This window comes from Candoia aspera, chromosome 5 (assembly GCF_035149785.1).
Source record: "Candoia aspera isolate rCanAsp1 chromosome 5, rCanAsp1.hap2, whole genome shotgun sequence".
NCBI lineage: Eukaryota > Metazoa > Chordata > Lepidosauria > Squamata > Boidae > Candoia > Candoia aspera.
The window spans coordinates 38784686-38807512 of record NC_086157.1 but is presented as its reverse complement, the minus strand read 5'-3'; the positions used below and the strand labels follow the sequence as shown (position 1 = coordinate 38807512).

Here is a 22827-nt window from a genome sequence, read left to right as displayed (position 1 = left end):
CTTTTGCAGATGGATTTTACAAAGTACCCGAAAAGGACCTACTGGAAGACATGGAGGGTGGAGGGGTAGCATATACTAATGTGCAAACGCTTCAACCTCTTGAGGGACTACCCAATCAGTATCAGGATTTTGCTGAGGTATTTGGGGAAAAGGAAGCGGATCGCTTGCCACCCCACCGAAAAACGGACTGTGCCATTGAGTTTTTACCAAATGTAAAATTGCCTCACCCAAAAATATACCCCATGTCTCCCAAAGAGCTCACTACGCTAAGGGAGTTCATTGACAAAAACCTGGCTAGGGGTTTCATTGAGCCGGCTAATTCCCCGGTAGGAGCCCCTGTCCTATTCAGGCCAAAAAAGGATGGGTCATTAAGACTTTGTACCGATTTCCGCGGGCTCAATGCGGTCTCAATATTAAATAAATATCCTTTGCCCCTGATCAAAGATATGTTATCACATCTGTCCAGAGGCAAAATTTTCTCAAAACTGGATTTGAGAGAAGCTTATTTTCGTATTCGCATAAGGGAAGGGGATGAGTGGAAAACAGCATTTAACTGTCCTCTTGGGGCTTTCCAATACAAAGTCTTACCATTTGGTTTATCCGGAGCACCTGGGGTTTTTATGCAACTAATCAATGAGGTCTTGCATGACCACCTATTTAAGGGGGTACTGGTATATTTGGATGATGTATTGATTTATACTGAAACCATGTCAGAACATATCCACTTGGTGCGTCAGGTACTGCTAAATTGAAAAAAGCAGAGTTGTATGCAAAACTGTCAAAATGTGCATTTCATCAGTCACAAATTGATTACCTAGGCTATCGAATTTCATCTCAGGGCATTGAAATGGACCCTGCAAAAGTAGAGGCTATTGTGGCATGGGAGCCTCCCCGTACCAGGAGACAATTACAAAGTTTCCTTGGATTCGCCAATTTCTATCGGGCATTCGCCCAAAATTTCGCTGAAATCGCCCTCCCCCTTACTGAACTGTTAAAAACTAAAGGACAGGGGGATACGCGACGTTCAAAGAACCCAGGCACGCTCCTTAAATGGACTCCTGCCTGTCAGCAAGCGTTCGAAGCGCTCAAACAAATATTTACCACAGAACCAATTTTACAGCATCCAAACCCCTCTAAACCCTTTGTTGTACAAGTTGATGCTTCTGATTTCTCCATAGGAGCAATTTTGTTACAATCTGACCAATCTGGCGCCTTAAAACCCTGTGCCTACCTCTCTCGCAAATTCACTGAAACGGAGAGAAGATGGCACGTTTGGGAAAAAGAGGCTTTTGCTGTAAAAACGGCTTTAGAAACATGGCGACACCTATTGGAAGGCACTTCAAGCCCTTTTGAAGTCTGGACCGACCATAAAAATCTGGAAGCTCTAAGCACCAGTCGAAAACTCAGTCCCAAACAGCTGCGCTGGGCTGAGTTTTTCAGCCGCTTCGACTTCACCCTTAAATTTATACCAGGCAAGAAAAACTTTTTAGCTGATGCACTCTCCCGCAGACCCCAAGATGCTGGCCCAGGGCCAACGGTCCAAGGCACCGTCTGGACCGACAAACAATTAAGTTTGGCAGCAGTGACTCGCAGCCAGACCCGAGCGCAATCAACGCAACCTCCAGCCGCTCTGCCTTCCAGCCGCTCACCGCACTTGTCAATTCCCTCCGATTTGCAACAACAGTTGCTTTCCCACCTTAAAACAGATACTTGGTTGCAAACCAATAGACACATTTTAACTTTCACCGACGATCTTGCCTGGCGCAACGATCGCCTTTATGTACCCGATGCTATGAGAAAAACCATACTCCAGCGCTGCCACGATGACAAGCTGGCTGGACATTTTGGCTACGTAAAAACTTTGCACCTTGTGCGCCGGCAATTCTGGTGGCCAACTTTACTCAAAGACCTGAAGGCATATGTGACTGCGTGCCCTGTATGTGCGGCGATAAAGCGCAAACCGGGCAAACCCCAAGGTCTCCTTCAACCCGTTGCCACCCCATCTGTCCCTTGGCAGGACATTTCCATGGACTTTATCGTTGATCTACCCCCTAGTCAACGCAAAACTGTCATTTGGGTGGTCAAAGACTTTTTCTCCAAACAAGCCCACTTTATCCCATGCGCGTCTATCCCCACCGCACAACAGCTGGCACGCCTCTTCCTCACCCACGTGTACCGCCTCCACGGTATCCCCGCCCGTTTGGTGAGTGACAGAGGCACACAATTTACGTCACAATTCTGGCGGGCATTTTTAAAACTTTTGGGTACAAAACAGTCACTTTCCACCGCCTGGCATCCGGAAACGGACGGATCTACAGAGGCGGTTAATTCCACACTGGAACAGTACCTCAGGGCTTTTGTTAACTACCAACAGGACAATTGGGTCGACTTACTCCCATTTGCTGAGGTCGCTTACAACAATGCCGTTCATCAAACCACTGGCCAAGTTCCTTTTAAAACAGTTTTTGGACGTGAGTTTGTTCCTATTCCTGAACTTCCTCATCCTCAACCGCTACCAGCCTCCCTTACTGATTGGGCGGACTCTCTACAAGACTCATGGTCTAATATTCAACTGGCTCTCCTCCATGCCCAGGCTACCTATAAACGCCATGCCGATGCAAAGCGTTCCCCAGAACCATCCTTTGCTGTCGGGGATAAAGTCTACTTATCCACTAAGTTTATCAAGTCCACACAGCCCTCTAAGAAACTTGGCCCTAAATTTGTCGGACCTTTTCCAATTATTGCTCAACTCAACCCTGTTACGTTTAAACTTGATTTGCCTCACAACCTTAAACGTTTACATCCTGTTTTCCATTGTAGTTTACTCAAACCCTGCCTGTCGTCGGACCGCTGGCATCCACAACCCATTCCACCACCTCCACTCATGATCGACAACCAGCAACACTTCGAGGTGACATCCATCCTCGACTCCCGACGCCAGCGCTCCACTTTACAATACCTCGTCCGCTGGAAACATTTCCCTCATCCTGAATGGGTTGCTGCTTCAGACGTCCTTTCCCCTCGACTCGTAGCTCAATTCCACTCTGCCTACCCTGACAAACCTGCTCCATAGTTTTTTTTTAAGGGGGCAATATGTCATGTTCTCATTTCAATGTGCTGTTAACATTGTAACGTTTCACATGTCCTCTTCTGTTCCGTGTTCCTTCACCCGGGGTTTTTCCATTCCTTCACCCTCCGTTGTTTTGAGGGCTTGGAATGTATGTTTGGGTTTGCGCTCCTGCTCAAGGTTACTTTCCCAGGCGCGTCTAACGGCTTCTAGCACCTGGGAGGGGGAGCGTCCTGACGAGGGATGGGGCGGAACTTGCTTACAGGCAAGGCTTTTAAGTTTGTATTTGGCGCGCTTTTGCTCATTCTCAGCTTTCTCTGTATTTGCATACTATTCCTTTAATAAATCAGTTATCTTTAAGCCCGAGCTTGTGAGACTGAGTATTTGGGATTAGGCAACCGTTACATCCATTTTATTGCTTCTTTTTCAAACTATCCCACACTGCTCAATAAACTAGTGATTATGTCAGGCTTTGATGTTGATTGCATCAATCAATTACTTCTTGATCCCAGCAGTTGTTTAATTGTGCAGAAATATATACTGCAGTATATAGATGCAGTCACTCAAAGGTATATTATTTGTCTGAAAAGAACATAATGAATTGCAGAAAGATTTTTTTTTCTCCAGATAGTTGCTAAAATGTAACCTTATGAAAATGTTGTCAGCTTGATTTTGGAAATGATGTGATCTAGAAACCTAACACTTTTGAGATACAGTGTCTTTATGTAAGGATGGAGAACCCAGGGGCAATGGTTAATTGCACCTGGGTGCTCTAACCTTACACATCAAAGGGAAGGGTAGAGGAGAGACTACAAGCAATGAAGGGGCAAGGGATAAGAAGAGAGCAGATGGCAGCAACCCCATTCACAACTGAGAGGCCACCATCACGCAAGCTGTCAACGTAGAGGAAGGGGTGGGACAAAGAAAAGGCAGGAAGGCAAAGGAGGGAGGCGGGAGGAAGTGGAGCCAGTTGTGGCTTTGACAGTCTGAAGTAAAGACCTAATAAAGAACTTTGCATATCCATCGTGGCTTGTGCTGTGGATTTCTGAAATTAGGCCTTAAAATAAAAACCTCACACTTTATAGGGAATAAATGGGAATTGTTTTGATAGTTTTCAAGACTGAATGCAATTTTCTTGGTAACCAATTAAATTGTCAGGTTTTTAGCTGAGCGAAGAGCAGTAATTTGTGATTTTGAATTTGATCTACTGCAGACAAAAATTACACAAAATTGGTATTGTGCAGATAAGTAAGTAAATAGGTGATGAAAATACACCTTATGGCATATGTCCCATTCAGGTCAGAATTCAGTAGCTGTAAGGATCAGATGTATGATAGGAAGGCACTCCTGCAAATCTCAGTAGTAGAGAAATATGGGATTTCTGATACCATTTTGGACATTTTTATAAATTGAAGAATATTAAAGTGCAAGACTTTAATGCATTATCCACAGCTGGATGGCCGATTGTGTGAAAATGCTAGCAGCTGAATTATAATTCTTTGTCAAAATGTTTTTTTTTCTTCACTGAAAATTTATATTAGCTGACCACATAGAACAGTCGCACAATGGTAATTATGACCATAGAAATCCAGGTTCAGATCTTCAATCAATTATGAGGCTTTACTAGATAGTTTTCACCAAGTCACTATCCCTCATCTTAACCTATCTTCTAGGGTTGTTATGATGTTACCAAGGTAGAAAATATTTTCTCCATTGCAAAATACTGTAGAAATGATATCCGTAATAATTACTATGATAAAAAAAATCTAATGCACAATTTTGAACCATTAACATAGCATTCTAAGCAATGGTTTTCAAAATGGCTTAAATCTTCATGTTAAAAATGATTAGAATGGTAGAGTTGAAAAGGGCCATTTACGCCATGGGGCCCATCTCCCTGCTCATTGCAGTCATGGAAACTTAACAGGTGACCAGTTCAGTCATTTTCTTAATTCTGGGCTGTTGTGTGAATAAAAATGAAAAGAAACTCTCATTTAACCATCACCTCACAGTCATCATCATCATCATTACTATCTAATTTCTGTTTACATTCATTTAATCAGACCATTTGTTGAAGTCACAGCACTTGAGGTTTGCTTGTAGTTTTGACATTTTTGACCATGTTGATCCTGTAGGCAGTGGCCTTCCTTATAGGAGCCAGCTGTTGTTCAGCTCTTTTTCATGTTATTATCCCCATCTTAGGTTATTGAAATGCAGATTGCATTTTGGGTTATCTAAAATGATTGGCGGGAGAAGTGGCAAGGCATCCTGCCCAGGTCTCTTAAAGTCCTATGGTGACATAATTCATCATAGCAATTCATGATAAGCTATATTCTGGCTTAGCTTCTGATAGAAATACTCAACTTCAAAAAAGAAAAAGAAAAAGTGGAAATGTTCATTTATGTGTTAGATGGGTTTTAAGGTTCAGAATGATGTAGTAGAAGTAATTTGTTAAAAAGTCCTCATGATTCAGATCAAAAGCTTAAACACCAGCATATTATATTGACAATGGGATTATATTTAATGCTTAACAAAAAGAGTTCAGCATTCAACTTAACTGTACATTAATCTTTTATACATCAAAATGATCTGGTGCCAAGAGAAAGAAAAGGATTTAAATGTTGAATAAGATTTCACATTCTCAATGCTCTCTAGGTAAAGTAATTACATAAATTGACATTGCTATGAATAACATTCTATGAATATTTAACATATCTGAGAATATGATTTAACTATATAAATGAACAAAATGCCAATCATAGCACATTAGTGCTAAAAATGCTCTAATCTGTTGCACAGTTTTATCTACACTGAACCTCTTTCAGTTTTAAACATTTTTTACAGTGGTACACTTGATTGACTCCATTTATAATTTTTGCAGTAAACTTTAACGTCTGTTAACTTTCTAATGAATACATACAATGACTGATTGATGTTTTGGAACAAGCACCATTTCCATTATTTCATTCACTATTGTTTTTTTCCTAATGGATTTTTAGAAATCAAACACAATAATACTGGTTCAATGGAGAAATGCTGTTCTCCTTGATCTCTAGACCACAAGATGCCCCCTGGATCTAATAATATTTAGCATCTATAAAATAGTCTCTGAAGGTTCAAATTGCTTTGTATTCATTTCTTAGCAGTTATTATTCAGTGCCACATGGAGATGCAGGATTACACCAGTTAGTGTTCCCTTTTTCTCTGTGCAAATCCCTGACCAGATCCTGTACACACTTAGGCTGAATTCACACTAAACATGAAACTATGACATAGCATTACAAAGACTTCCCACCAATGACCCCTGTCCCCCAGGCATTTGCACAGAGAAGGAAGATTAATGCTGTGTATAAATCCAAGAACGACAGTGCCTGATTTGGTTATGGTATTGCAAAGTTTTGGCCAGAGACATCATATACTGTATGTTGTGACTAGGAAAATTGAAATGTGCCATATTGTCACTCTCAGCTAAATCATTTGATTTCTTCTTAGAACTGAAACATGAAATCCATGTTTGGAAGCTGACAGCCCAGAGAATTAACCCTGCAAGCAGAGAAGAAACAGCTGTGAAGTGCCTCTTAATGCAAAAAGTTCGTACTCTAGAGTTCTTGCTAAGGAAAAAGCTCAAAACTTTCCACAGGTAATGTCAGGCTCTTGACAGCCAGCTTTATTGAAAACAAGACCCTCACTGAATCTTCTTTAACTTTATTGTAAGGGAAAGGGTAGGACTCAGTGTTTCTCAACCTCAGCAACTTTAAGATGTGTGGACTTCAGCTCCCAAAATTCCCCAGCCAGACATTGAATTCCACTGAGAAACACTGGCTTAAGTTATGGAAATTTTAGTAACTAGACTACTTTCATTTTAGAGAGCCATTTATCTCTCATATTATTAGGATGAAAGGTGAAAGGTCCCCTTTGCAAGCGCCGAGTCATGTCTGACCCTTTGAGGCGATGCCACTTTCGTGATGTTTTCTTGTCAGATTATAGTGGGATGGTTTGCCATTGCCTTCCCCAGTCATTATCAGGATAGTCTTCTTCAATTTCTTTCAAATGCCCCTCATCTCAAACAATGGGTTGCTTGTCCATTTCCTGGAAAACTAAGAAACATGCAGATGTATATGGATGTTTTTTTGCTGTCTTCTGCATTCTTATCAGGCTGTGAAGAGGCCATCATATGTATAGCTGTATCAAGTAACTTCCAATGTTTCCAATATCTGGAAACATATCTATATTATATACATGAAGAGATCCTCCAGGATTCCTATAGCTGCTACAGAGTGCAAATTTAATGGAAAATCTGAGTTTTCTTCTATGTGATAGTCTAAAGTGAAGGACCATTCTAAATGACAGCTCAAAATTGCTTCCCTGGATCCTTTAATTTTGTACCACAAGCCTTTCAAATATCAAAAAGAGCAGCACCATTAAATAGCTCAAGAAACTGTATTGATTTTCACTGTTAGTGAAGTATCTATTCTTTTTAAACTCGTGGATTGTTGGAAAGAAATTGTGAAGGGGTCAATCTCTTTTGGTTTATCCATCAGCAAGACAGTTCTTTGAAACTTAACAAAACTAGGCCACAATTGGTATGGTGGGAGAAGCCGACAAAAGAAAGGGTTATTTGAAAATGGGCCCAAGATATCCAAATTCTTCTTCTAATGCATCCCTGGGGGGTGGGAAGTTTGATAGCAGCTCAGGATCTTGGCAACTGCTCCATTCTAAGACCTTTCCTCTTCCCTCCTGATCATGTGACCCAGAGCAAAGTGTATGCAACCTTCCATTTCCCAGTAACACACAAACATACATAGACCGATTAAGAGGGGAGAGCAGCAACACACACACAGATGCAACACATTACTTTTTATGGAGAAGAAAACACAGATGCTTCCTATGGCCACTGCTGATAAAAGGGTTGTAATGAATTATGGAAGTAATGCTCTCCATACGTTCCTTACCTTGCTTTTAAGGAGAAAAGAGAAAGAATTGGGGCAAAAAGTGTTTCACAAGATAAAAACAAAATGATGTAGGGAATCAGAGTTTAGAATCTTTTACCATATTCACAGATCCTGTCCTAACAGCCAGGAACCACGCTGAGACAAGGAGTAGGTCTCTAGTGTTTTATTACTGCTACATAACAGAGAATCCTAACAAACTGAAGAAGCGTGGGAAAAACCCAGACAGATAAACCCCAAAAGTTAAGGCGGGTCTGATCTGTGTCTCTTTGAATGGCTGCTTAATTCCTCAGTACTACACATGCGTTTTCCACCCTGGATAGAGGCCCCCTCCTGCTCGCCATCATTACTCATGACAATACCTATGGAATTCATGGTGTATGTGTGTATGTATGTGTATTTGTATATTATGTGTATGTGTATATACAGTATATATATACGCGCGCACACACACAAACACACACTTATATATGCTGCATAAGAGTTTTAATTTTCTTCTTCATTATACAGTTTATAAATGCTTGATACAATCAAATTTAATATAAACCCCAAAGACTAAGGTGGGCCCAATCTGTGTCTCTTTGAATGGCCACCTAATTCCTCAGTACTACGCATGTGCTTTACAGCCTGGATGGGAGCCCCCTGCTCGCCATCCTCACTCATGACAGATCCCAGATTTATTTTGGAACATACTGCGATTTGGCTTGGGGCGTAAACTTATCCCAATAGTGTGATAGTATCAATCTCTTGTAATGTTGCATTGAACCATGCTGAGACGAGAAATGAGTCTAGTGTTCTAGTGCTACAGTAGACAGAAAATCCTAACAAATTGAAGAAGCGTGAGAAAACCCATACAGATAAACCCCAAAACTCAAGGCGGGCCTGTTCTGGGTTTCTTTGAATGACAGCTCAAATTCTCTCTACTACGCATGCGTTTTCCCCCCTGGATAGGGGCCCCCTCCTGCTCACCATCAGTACTCATGACAGCATGAAGACTTGGACTGGACATGTCAGACACACAAAATGCATATAAAATTTTAGCTGATGTTTCATGAGGATACAACTTTGTTGCTTTTACATAAGTTAACTAGAAGCTATAACTAGGTGTGTTACAGATGTACTATATTTGTAGATGATGATCCAAAGTTTCATGGTGCACACCATAAAATTACACAAAAATTCTTCTAAGCTTTTGAGGGATATTGCTGTAGTTCATGGGTACTGTTCATCACTCCTAGCACATGCATTTAAGAGTCCTTGGAAATGTGGAGAAGTTCCAGTTTTTGGAATATGATTATTTAGGGCTGAACATTAATATAATGATATCATATATTGTTTAACACAGATACATGTTGTGTCATGACCAATGGTAAGTGGATATGGAAGATAAATAAGTATAATTACCAATAACAAGTAATGATCTAAACTCTTTTTCTATTAGTGTGAATTTATATATATTTTATTTCAGACAAATCTCACAAGAAGATAAAAACTGGGAAACAAATATCCAGGAGCTCCAAAAAAAGGTAAACAATTCTGAGAAATGTTCACCTATATTTATAATTGTTTACCTTTCTTAATATTGAGAACCATGCCAGTGTACAAAATCTTCCATTCTGAAATCTGCTAAGGACAAAAAAAGAATTGGGGGGTAATTCTTGTGAGCCTGAGGCGCGTGCATGCGTGTGCACACACACACACCTTTGGTTATATACTCTGGACACCGCCCAGAGTCCCTCCTTGTGGGGGAGATGGGCGGTGATAAATTTGATAAATAAATAAATAAAAATAAATAGCCAAAGGTATCTTAGAACACTTTGTTTTACTTTACAAGTCTATCTTTGTTTGAAATAGAAAGTGTTCTGTTGCTTTGCATTACAGAAGAGCTAGAATGTACAGTAATTATTATGTAATTGTAATGTAATTCTTTATTATGCTCAACAATCAGAAAACCTCAATAAAAATAAAATAAAAATAAAATAGTAAAACAATAAAAACAAAAGCCAGTAAAAGGGCTGTAAGGAGCAAAACAGACTACAGTAAAGCAATAGAATTAAGATGAGGAAATCAACTCGTGATAAAACAAGCAATAAAGCAAAATTTAGTAATATTTAAGGGATGATTTATGCAGTGAAGGAAAAATACCAGTCTGCATTTGAAAAAAACACAGCAGCAGAGTATTTGTGGACTAAGTGCCTGTTGAGCATAGAGGCTGCTCTGATGAGGGAACAGCTGTGAGGGTTGGAGAAGAATGTTGAGGGAGAGAGCAGGTGCCAGAAGACAACAAAGAGAAAGCACGGACTGGATCAGACCTATCAGACCTACTGTACATAACCAAACTCCCCCACCCTTCTATGCTGCTTATTGCCCAGGCAGAGAAGAGAGCTGGTTCCTCATGTTGGAAAGCCTTCCTCAGAGGGAAGGAAGGGGTCAGAAATTACACAAGTAAGGAGTTGCTTATATGCTCACAGCTGAGGCTGGAAGACTTATTTAGACAGGAGAACAAGCCTCAGACTGTTGCTGCCAGATCAGTTTACCTCTTTGATTGGACATTTGATTTTGAACATTACTCTGAGTTCTTGGTTTGGACTGCTGAGGCTCCAAAGTGTCTGTTTATATTTTCAACCCCTGTCCTTGGATGCTCAAGGGACTGGGGAGAATAAACTTCAGCAGGTTCTCTAGAACTTTGGAGAGTGCGGTGTTTGCTTTCTGTTATTTGCTAGTCAGAAACCCACCCCTCACTCTGCAAACTTCTCTGCCTCAGGATGATACTGGCTAGACAGTAACTAGTGAGACATCTGAGTTGCCTGGGAATTCGATTAAAAGGCAAGTTGTAAAACATGCACGGATACATTTATAAAAAGTACAGTATAAAAGAAAGCGACCCTCACTTCACATGGACAAAGCTGGGCTGCACATGGCATTCCCTTAAACTTCCCTTAAAATCACTGGGTTAGAATTTCAGAACATTGAAATATGTTAGTGATAAGCTTCTTCTAAATTTTGGCACTTTAGTTGATCTAAATCTCTGGCAGGCATGATACTAAGTAGCTGGCTGGCCTTCTAAAAATACATCTCTTAGAAGGTTTGTCCATGGCTATAATGTGTTGCCTTCCTGTCAGGTTAGTTGGATGAAACTCTACAGGTAGTTCTCGCTTAACAACTATAATTGGGACCGGAATTTAGGTTGCTAAGCGATGTGGTCAATAAGTGAGATGTCATGTGACTGCTTTGCTTAGGGAAGGCAATCCTGGCAGTTCCCCTTGCCGTCATGAAGTGAATGTTACCAATCGTTAGCTGAGCACCCACTCCAAGCCAAGCCATTCTGGGCTTGGTCTCTCCTAGCCCTGAGCTTCAGTAAGGTAAGCAACTGCCTTCAACTCCGCCCAGCTGCCTATTGGCCCCCATCTCTGCCCTTTTGGCCATCCTGCACCCTGCCTTGCAGGGCAGCAAGCAGAACCCCAACTGTGTGGCTCTTGGGCTGCAGGAAGAAACTGCAGCTGCCCCAGCCCAGCCATGCAAAGCGGCCCCAGGAAGCTGCAGCTGCCCTAGCCCACATTCGTTCACCCAGCTGCCTTCTCTCCCAGTTCCCCATACCGACCTTTCGCCTTTTTTGCCCAGCCACCGTGGGTGAAGCAGAAGCGCCTTGCTGCCTTCTTTTTGGACCCAATATCTCTGGCGAAAGTTTCCTCCACGTGGCTCCCTTTGGAAGGCTGTCTTTGGAAGCTAGGGCTCTCTTCTCAGAGCTTTTGGAAAGAGAGGCAGCTCTCCAAAGTCTGTGCAGACTTCGGAAAGCTGCCCTCTCTTTCCAAAGGCTCTGAGAAGAGAGCCCTAGCTTCCAAAGACAGCCTTCCAAAGGGAGCCACGTGGAGGAAACATTCACTGGAGAAGCTGGGTCTGAAAATGAGACAGCAAAGGCAGCAAGGCGATTCTGCTTCACCTGTGGTGGCTGGTAAAAAAAGGTGAAAGGTCGGTGTGGGGAACTGGGAGAGAAGGCAGCTGGGTGAACGAATGTGGGCTAGGGCAGCTGCAGCTTCCTGGCGTGGCTTCACATGGCTGGGCTGGGGCGGCTGCAGTCTCATGCTGTGCTGCGGCTCAGGGGCTTTTTGCAGACCCTGAACCATGTGGTTCTCAGAGCCATGTGGTTCTGGGTCTGCTTGCCGACCTGCAAGGCAGGGTGCAGGGCTGCCAAAAGGGCAGAGGTGGGGGAGAAGATAGGCGGGTGGGGGGAGTTGGAGCACCCCTGAGGTCGTAAGTGTGGGTGGGCTACCAAGTGCCCGAATCTTGATCAGATGACTGCAGGGGCGCTGCCATGGTTGTAAGTTTGGCCACAGGTCATTAATCCATTTTTTCAGTGCCATTGTAATTTCAAACAGTCACTGAACAAATGATTGTTAAGTGAGGACTACCAATACTGCTAATAGAGTTTCCTGAAAGAAACCACAATACTGCATTTTCTGCTGCAGGGATCTTTTCTGTCTTGTGAAAAAGTTATTAGGTGATGTCACTGTGGATAGGGCTTATGCATCTTGAATATGTATATTTATACATTATATATACACACACAGTATATATACAGTATATATATAGGAAATTCACTGTGAATGTATGGAGTTGGAAACAGACTATGGCCTTTGACTATAGGATTTTTGTGACCTAGTTCCTTAAAGTGGAGTTCAATGTTATGTTATTTAGATCATTTGTTTCTAAATGTATTTTTGTACATGGGGAAAATCACAGTAAATACTACATACAATAATAAACAAGTAAAAATAGAATAAAAGTGCGGTGTTGTACCTGAGTTATAATTAGCACCATTTGTCAATATAAAATATATTACCCAACATAGCAATTATTAAGAGGAGATTTGGTCCTGGAAAGTGTGGCTCCAGGTAGTTAAATATTAAGTTATTATGGGACTTTCATTCCAGTCTTTCTTTTCCTGCTATAATGAGAAAAAAATATATCTGTCAAGTATGGGATGTGATTTTATTTGTATAATGAAGATAAAAACTTCACCTTCAGTAGGTATGAAAGACTTGTTGCTGTTCCTAAGATTGTCAAAGGGTTCTACTTGGAAATGTAATAAAAATCTCTAGAATCCAAATGTGTTTCTTTCTAAATTTAAAATATTATTTTCACACCTTAGGTGTTTCCTCTGCCATTTTAATGAAAACATATCTATACTATAATCACATTTGCTTCTGACTTGGGAAGCATGCTGGTTTGGAACTGGATACTTTAAGACTATTACCTCTTCTGTCTTGATTCATCTATTTTCTCTTCTGAACAGCACAGAATAACTGACAAGTTGCTTCTCATCAAATGCCTGATGGTTTTAGGATTTGTTATCCTCATGTACTTTCTCAGTTCGTTTGTTCCAGGAGTTCATTTAGATCTTGGTAAGCTCCATTCGGATTATTTATTGGTATTTCAATATACTCTTTTTGAATATGCAGTGCTTCATACAGGTGTGTGTATGTATTCTTAGACATGATTCCTATATATTTCAAAGGTATGTAATGCTATCTCACTTGTTGAAGGCTGATGGTACATTTCTTGTACCGCACTATAAAAGACATAAATGTCTTGCCTCTAGTTTTTCCTGTTGCTGGATTCTTGGCAATTAATTATATAAATTATAATTGAAGATTGTGATTGAAATGTAGTCTCCTGCTGCTACTAGTGCCACAACTGCTACATTTTTTTTAGAAAAGGATGGAAAATAGGGTTCTTTTTCTAAAGTTCTTGGTCTGGCTTTGTATGGATTCTTAACAGAGGTAGGTTTCGTTCAGTGATCTTTTATAGAAATGTGCCACAGGCTGGGCTGCAACATTTATATAATACTCTAGAACAAAATTTAAACTGCTTTACATACTTGGAGGACATTCAGGAATAAATTTTTCCTGTATAATTTTTATTTTCTATGAATGGCTGTGGAAGAGGGCCTAACATTTTCTTTGTGTTTCAGAGCAGTGTCCCAGTTATCTTCCAAACTGCTGTTAGCTGCAGAAGTAGAACCCCCCACTAAGAAAGGGGGCTTAGTAGAAACCTTACATTTCCCTCCCTAATAATAGCTAAAACCATGCATGTGGGAAAACACCCAGGGCCCTGGCATGGAGGGGAGGCTTAGAGGCCCTTCCCTGTACAGTGAAATCTCAGGTTAGTAGACCTGGATGTCATGGGCTTTGCATGGAATGAATCACATTTCGTCATCAATGAACTTCATTTGTATAATCACATAATTAAACAAACAATGCAAATTCTATTACACAAATGATGCACATTGACAGAAATTGGGTAATTTGCATCATTCGCACAATGATGTCATCATGCAAATTATGCAGATCACAGTGCACAGTCACCTACTCAGCAATGGATTCTGTGAATAGTGGGCATCCCTCCCCACAGCGAATCAGTGAAAATGAGCTTTTGCTCTACTGCGATTCCAATTCCAATTAGAGACCCTGTTGCTGCTTTTAGAAGAAGGGAATTGCAGAGGGAAATCCAACCACAGGACTTCTTGACGACCTAAAAACCTGGAAGTGTGCTTCTTTTTATATTGTTTGCCACCCAGCTTTGAATTTTAAGTTTAGTAGCACCTGCAATATTTAGTGCTACAAAAGAAGTACTACCTTTATTTTTTTAAATGAAAGGTAATTGTTCCAGTATCTGCTGATCAGTAGGATGTGTTAAACATTTTAATTCCAGAGCATGGTTTGTCAGGGTTAGCAAAAATGTTTTAAGTATAGAGGTATGGATTCAGGTGTACTTTTGGAATTGGAGGGTCTTAAGTTGATTTTGTTTTTAATTATTTTTGTTAGGAGCTTTGGGTACTTTTTACCAGAAAAGCAAGATTGAAATATTTTTAGTTAATTACTTTGCAACAAATTTATGCTAAGGGATTCACAGTGCTCCCACTAAATTCTGTCTTCAGGAAAGAATTACTCCAACCTGTGAAAATGAACAAGATTAGCACTATGTCCTGGGTATCAAACTAAATATACTTTAAAGCTCTACAAAGCTTGCAATTCGTTTGACATTAAGGCTACATCACTGCAGCTGATTATCACTGGTATCTGTCTGGCTTCTTCCTCTGATCAAAACCATAGTTTTAAAGTGGTCTAAATGTCATTCTCTTCCCCTAGAGAACTAGGTCAGCTATAAATTTTTGAGAAGACTTAGGCCTTTTGAACAGGGACTTTTCACAAAACTGTAAATCCAAAGGATATTTGGGAGAAGCCATAGGAATTATATCTGCGAGACTGAAGCATGGTGCTTATATGTTGGAAAGGAGTTTCTTTATGCATGTGCTGCCAAAATACTGTTTCTCTATTGATAGTGATAGCGATAGCAGAGAGAGTTTGATGAAAATGTTCATTGTCTTTTCCTGATGCATATTTTAAAGGTGAAATAGAACTTCAGTGATAATAAATTATATGTAGCACAGGGATGGGAGAAAAAAAATTCAGTTCATGTTTGAGGGCAATCTTATCTAATTTTGCTTTTTCAAGCCAATACATGGATTAAAACTTAATTATCATTTGAAAATTACAGAAAATCAAATGTTGCTAAGCCCTTTGCCAATTTAAAAAAAGTATGTTAGGTAAAAGTCTATACCATAAGCCTCTGGTGTAAACCTCAATAAGGAAAGAATGATGAAATGTGTGCTGTGGCATAATAAGATAAACTCCAGCCATTTGTTATGTAATCCTACACTGGTTTGTGTCACAAGACCAGGGCGTGTCTTTTATCACCTCTCCCGTGAATGCCTATGGGCTGCACAAAATGCATATATTCAAGGAAAATGTGTTATGCTAGAGAAATTGTGAAATTATTTCCATTCAGCAAAGTTGCTTCCCCCAAATTTGTTCAAACATTTCCTCCCCAAATAGGTAACACTTCAATGCAATGTTTTTTTTTTAAACAAGGTCAGTAAATCAAACTAGATCCATCATAAAAAAGGAAGAACTAAGAAAAACACAGTTTGATATACTTGAAAAAACAAGAAATACAGAAAAACCAAGATTGGTAGGTTTGCTCATTGTAATGCAGCAAATTGCCAGAAAAATATTTCCGTATTGGAGAAAAGTTATAAACATGGTCTACCCTAGGTAAAAACATTGTAGGACTTTATGTTGAAGGAGTCTGAGAAAAGGAGAATAATATTGCATGCAGTTAGTTACGTGACTCACTCAAGATATGCAGAGATAGATGTATCTGCCCTTCAGTCACAGGATACTCCCATATGGCCAACTCCCAACTCTTTGGAAGACTTTTGAAATTGGCTGTGAGGCTGTCTTCATTCCTACCAATACTGAGAACAGAAAACAGCAGGAGACATTCAATGTTTTTTCTAGTCAGCCTATGGAAAAGTGCAGAAACCATTGCACATTTCTCCATTAGCACCCTATAGCATCTTCCAAAGTTACTTAGCCATTGTGGTCCAAAATAAAAGCAATGAGGAAAGGCTTTCTATTATTTCAGTTATGCCTAAGGGATGCCATGAAGACTGTATAAGTCACTAGTGGGGAAATGGTTTCCAGTCGTACCCTTCCCTTCAACTGTGGTAGCCTGAGGAATACAGAATCCTTGCTCTGCTCCATACAGAGGGAGAACATACTGTATATGTTGTTACCCCCTCTTCTGTATTTTCAACTCACAGCTATGTGCCTGTTTGAATGTTTTTCCAAAAATTTGAGATGTTGGAATGAGAAGAAACTGGCTTGCCTGTGGTGATGTCTTTCTTCCTGTATACAAATCCCCAGTGAAAGCAGTCATGGTGGTATAACATTGGAACTTGCCAACCCTGTAACCAGGGTTTGGTGCTTGCTTTTTATACAAGCAGGAAAAGTCTAGAGGAAGAGGGATGTTAAACTGTCTAGTAATGGACTGGAAGAATTAAGAGTATATCTGTTGATAAAGGCTGCTGATGTAACTTTATCTTCTACATAGATTGTGAAACTGACTATAAGCTGACTAGAAGGATTATGTAAGATTGACTGATAAGGCTGCCTGAGTTTCTGAGTTTTGGGGAGGTGGGAAACCAGGGGCTCCAGTTTTACCCTTGAAAGTGAAATTTTGCATTTCCTCTTGTCCTGAGGATAAGCTAGAAATGAGTTGGTTCACCTCTGCAATGCACACAATACTTAGAGAACATGGAATCCTGGGGACTCTTTCAAACTGGATAGCATTCTCATGTGGAAGTGCGCTAAGGACAGCATCATAGGGGTGCATCCAAGTGATAGAGTGATAGAATCAGCAAAAATAGTTGCTTTCTTTGAGGAGGTGTGATAGGCCTGAGGCAAGTTTATTCATCTAAAGTTGTTAGGTGCCACTGAATTGGATTCAGCTCCTGACAACTGTGAGGACAAATGCAATCTTGATCTGTCCAAAGCAACAATTTGTGATTGTTCCCAACAATTGTGAATGTTATATTGTGCGTGTAAGTGCTTATTGTAATCTATCATATTAGATGGCATCAACATTTCACTCTTGTAGCCTATGCTTTAAGTATATGCCCTGAACACTTTAAGATATCTTACTTTATTCAGCCTGACATTTAATTTCTTCACAAAAGGAATGCCAGGGCATTCAGTTAGCATTATGCTGAATTATTCTGATTAGTAGGTTCTGGCTTTATTCTTATTTCTTTGGAAAGCAGTTGGCATATTTATTGATTTATTTGCATAAGAACTTTAAAAAAAGCTAGAGAAATTAAGCACTCTAATTGGAAAGGGCAACAATAGAGCCCCTTTGGCATACTCACTGCCTTAAACAAATGACACTGAATGCATTATGTGGAGCTCAGGGGATATTGTATCTTAATAAGCAAATAACTACAAAATGGCAGGATTTGCACGTGTAAGTCCTTTTTATTTTTCAATTTTCTTGCTGCTTAGACAACCATGCAGGTTAGTTAGATTTTGCAGTAATTTCCCATGGTTAAATGAATGAACATAACAGACTGGTAGCAAAGTAGCCATGTGTGACCTTTTCCAGAAGCACTGTCTAGCAATGATAAAATGTTTACATTACTCTTGGGTGTCTCATATGCTCAACTAGAAATTACTTCTGAAATTTCAGAATGAAGAATAGTGAGAGCTGTAGTAGCTTATCTTTATTAAAATGACTTCACTGCTAGGGTCTATATTTTATCTTGTTACCTACTTTGAGTTATTTGTGAGGTAAATTGGGAAATACATTTAAAATATATATATTGAACCTATGGCTATGTATCTTTGCTGTGAGCTATATGTGCACAACCATGCCCCTGCATGCTGTTTCTTCTACTCATTGCAGACAGAATAAGATTGCTTTGCAAAGTAGAGTATGCCTTAGCAGGAAAGGGGTACAGAATTGTTGCCAAATCTCTCCCATAATTGGCTTTTGTTATCAACCACAGTGACATCAAAAAGGCTACTTTTTTGCTATGACATTGTTGGCAAATTATGTGATTATGTCATGATGTCAAACACAAGTATATAAATTGAATATTTGCATGAAGAAATCATGAGACACATGTCCTTTACCCACCTTGCCTGCCCCACCCAGACATCTGTGTCTCTGTTCTGGTTAGCCTATGTGGAGACTAGGAAGTAAAATGGAATTCTTTATTTACAATGGAACTATTTATAATCAATAATTGTCCTTTAATAAATACTTCAATTCAAGCCCAACCGGGCAATGGCAGAGAGCTTGGCAAGACAGCAAAGTCAGATTCAGCTGGAGAGCAAGGCGATGTGGCTGGACGGAACTCGACTGGACCTGCAGCAAGGCAGCTAGGCAGGACTTGACTGGAGGCTGAGGCAAGGAGTTGTGACAGGACTCATCAGGAACTGGTGGCAAGGTGTCTGCACCAGCTTTGGCTGGAGGACACGGCAAGACTGCAAGGCAAAACTTAGCTATGGATCGCAATGAGGCAACAAGGATAGGCTCAACTGGACTCCATGGCGAGATGGCAGGACTCGACTCAACTAGGCTTCTTGGCAGGAAGGCAAGGCAAGACTTGACTGAGCTTCGAGGTAAGGTGGCAGGACTCGACTCGACTGGGCTTTTTGGCTGGGAAGCAAGGCAAGATTTAACTGAATTTCAAGGCAAAATGGCAAGGCAAGACTTGACTGAGCTTCGAGGCAAAACGGCAAGGCAAGGCTAGGCTGGACTGACTGTGTGGCGAGGCGGCAAGGCAAGACTCGACTGGATTTTGCTGCAAGGTAGCAAGGTAGGGTTCAGAAGGCTGGGAAGACTCTGGTTCTGTAGTGGCTACAGGGCAGGGCTCTGAGAATGGTTCTGGCTTTTCTTCTCCTAAAGAAGCTGTTAGCTCAGTGGAATGTTTGTCTCCAGTGACCCAGTCCTTGTGCTGACTCCTTTTTATTTTGTTCCTTTCATGCCGTTTTTCCTCCAGAGCCAATCGAGCTTCTTTTTGCTTGGCATGCTTTTTGGCTTGTCTCTCCCTTGCGCTGATTGGTGGTTTTGAATCCGGCTCTTGGTTTTGTCCAATCAGCTGCTCAGGACTTTCCTGCTCTGTTGAGTCATTCCGAGTTTCGATTTCCCTGAATTGGCTGGCATAGGTTTCGATTTCCCCTTCCTCAGCCTAAGAATTAGGCTCGATCCTTACAGTCTCCTACATATTACGCAATGGCTAATATCTAGGACTAACATTAAATGGAGAAAGAAAGAAGATGCAACCACAAGGTTAATAATAATAACACGTGGCAGTTATTAATCCTGAAACCACATTCATCCAAGGATTGGTCCACCCAAAGAATTTCAAGAACAGGTTAATTAAATTTCTTCTGACCCCTTTTAGATTCATGGCAACTATGCCAGCAGTAGCTACTGAAGGAGTGCAAGATCAGACAATCAGCCAGGTCAAGCCCAGGTTAAGTAAAGATGTATCCAAATTTCAAAATTTTCCTCTCTTTTGCCCACAGAAGTGGGCAAAATTTTCCTTTGTTTCATAATAGATTTCTACTCCTTTACTATGAGGTAAGTACCACTCAGTTCAATGGCTTTTTTTTTTTTAGTCAGTCTTGACTCCTGATGACTTCACAGAGAGGTCCACATGGTTGTCCTGGCAATACTGCAGAAGTGATATGCTAGTGCTTGTTTCTAGGATGTTTTTCAATTTTCCAGCCTGAGAGAAAGTCACCCAGCTGGCTTCCATGCCCAAAGGAGGACTGGAATTTCGGTCCCCCTGTTCCTGGTTCAGTACCTTAACCACTATACCATGCTGGCCCTCTCAGTGGCATTTATTTCCATGTAAGTTTGATCAGGACAATTGTTGCTTCAGGTGTTAATTCTTCCTGTCCTTGTTTTCTATCATTTTCTTCATTAATAAGAGTTTTCTTTGTTTCTGGAGGAGAATGCAGAAGAAAATTTGGAGTCTGAGAGGATTATGGGCCAGGAGGTTCAAAGAGGTGGGTGGGAGTTGGAAGGGGCTAGATGTTTAATTGTGGAAGCAAATCTATATGTTATTTGCAATTTGTTGTTATTCTTGAAAATCTTGCTTGAATTAAGCTGCTGAGATTGTGAATTCCACCCAAAACTTGGTATGAGAATGAGGGGCTTCTTTTTCTATTTTTCCTTTCTGAAATAATCCTAGTCCTCTCCCCCTAATGGGGGGAGTACAATAGGAAAAGTACAATTTTAGAAGGTAGATTTCAGAGTGCAAATGCTGCAGAGGAAAACCATGTAATGCACTTTTTTCTTCTGATGTTCCCATGGATCAACCCAATCTGTTGTGTGCTAGTATGAACCTTATACCCCTGTTGACACCATAATGCTTCTTTTAACTGTGCCTGCAAGCAGAAGCACTTATATTTTACAGTGAAGGTCCTAATTACTGTAAGCATAATGAAACAAAAATGGCAGTCACCTCATGTAAAGACTGATCCACCTCCATTTACTAAATAGGTTTGCACCTGTTAATTAGTCACACTGATAATTCAGTTATTTTATAGTCTAGCCCCACATACCCACTTCTGCTAGATCAGATGACTGTTAAATTCAAGTATAAGCAGGGATATATAGAGTTACAGCCAGTAAAACATTAAAGTAAGTTTTTGTATACTTTTTGTATAATGTTGTGTATGGATATTGAATGAACCTCAGAAATGTTTTGCTTTGGCAAAAAGCCCTGTCTTCTTTTAACATAGATCAAAGAGGCAGAATCAGTACAAGCTTTTACAGAATATTTAATGAAGATTCCATGTATATCAACTTCCATAACTTTGAATAGCTTATTTCAAACCCTCCACAAATATTTTGAACAGGGGAGGTTGCCTTACATAATCTATTTTAAAATTTTTTTGATCTATTACTGAAATCATTTTCAAACTTCATCCCAGAAAGGAAATTTACATTTAAAACTACAGTACATTGGAACAACACATGAACTCTAACAGATAATTTGTGGCATTCTTTAAAAAATGCTATTAAAATAAATGTATTCAATACTAGTACTTTATCAGCAGTGTATCCTTGTTTATTGTCCTGGAGAATTGGTTCTGGTATTGACAGTGGCATCTGTGACAAGGAGGGCTTCAAACTCAGCAAGATGATGGATGGAACATCATGATGCAAGCCCTACCCCTTTTGACCATACATGTTGTTGAGGTTTTCCTACTAATAGATTATTGTGCCTAGTCATTTTGGCTGAGTGAAAAAGGTTGCAAGTGATTGTCTCCTCGCACGTGCTTCATGCAAAATAGCCTGGGGGAGGACCTGCCCGGACTTGTTCTCACTTCTTCTTTTTCTCTCTGCTGGAAATGTAGCTCAGCAAGGCTTGCTCCAAAGGGAGCTAAGTACTTTAAATGTTTTGCTTTTGTTTTTGTTTTCTGTAAATAAATTATTTTTATAGAAATGCTTGGTGTGTGACTTTTTTGACCTCTCCTGGGCTAAAGGCTTTCCCAGCATTCTGAAACAGGTTATGTGCCCAGTAAACAACGCAGTAAAACCCAGAGAGAAAAGAGAGGTCAGCTCCACACCTCGTGCACAATTTAAAGGCAGGTAGCAAAGACCTGTGAAGATTTTCTTTGGAGCCACCTGGAGATTTTCCAGCAACTGCCGGTCTGCAGGACAAAGAAGCTAGCTGAGGTGACTTGCAAAAGAAGGAAGAAGCCATGGCTGCCTCCCAGCCCTCAGCGATGCCTCTGGAGCGCCTATCAGAGACCAACTATTTGAATTGGGCACTGAAGATGGAAATGTATCTTCGCAGAGAGGATCTTTGGCTGCCAATTGGTGAGCAAACCCCCCAAAATCCCAATGCTGAATGGCTGAGACAGGATGAGCGGGCTAGAGCCACCATTATCTTGGGAGTTGAGGACAATCAGCTAGTCCACGTGCGAGGCATGCAGTCTGCAAAGCAACTTTGGGACGCTTTGAGAGACTTATATGTAAAGGCAACAGCAGGGAGTAAAGTTACTCTGACGAAAAAGCTGTACAGAGCCTACCTTGCAGAAGGAGATAGCCTTCCTGAGCACCTGCATTTTATTCAGCAGCTGTATGTTGAGTTGCAGGAGAGAGGAATGGAATTTACACCTCTCACAAAATCCTATATCCTCCTGTCCTCACTAAATGAAACGTGGGACACGCTGATTTGTACCCTGGAGGCTATGCCTGAAGCAGACCTCACCCCATCGTATGTTACACAGCGCTTACTCGCTGAATGGGAGAAGAGAGAGGAAAGATCCCCCCCCATCTCTTCTGGAAAGCTGCAAGACCAGAAAATGAGGGAAAAGAAGGGAAAGGAACCTGAGGCCACAGCGCTAGCAAGCCAGCGATGCTTCACTTGTGGTTCAGCTGGACATT

The 22827-nt window shown here is 40.7% G+C and overlaps 1 protein-coding gene across 1 annotated transcript in view; it reads left to right on the top strand.

Annotated features, from left to right (window-relative positions):
- OCA2 (OCA2 melanosomal transmembrane protein) overlaps positions 1-22827 on the top strand; it is a 188332-nt gene that overhangs the window by 95536 nt on the left and 69969 nt on the right. The window contains exons 15-17 of the mRNA XM_063304410.1: positions 6560-6707; positions 9485-9542; positions 13310-13418. Coding sequence (XP_063160480.1) covers positions 6560-6707; positions 9485-9542; positions 13310-13418 — 315 coding nt within the window. The remainder of the gene's footprint in view (positions 1-6559; positions 6708-9484; positions 9543-13309; positions 13419-22827) is intronic.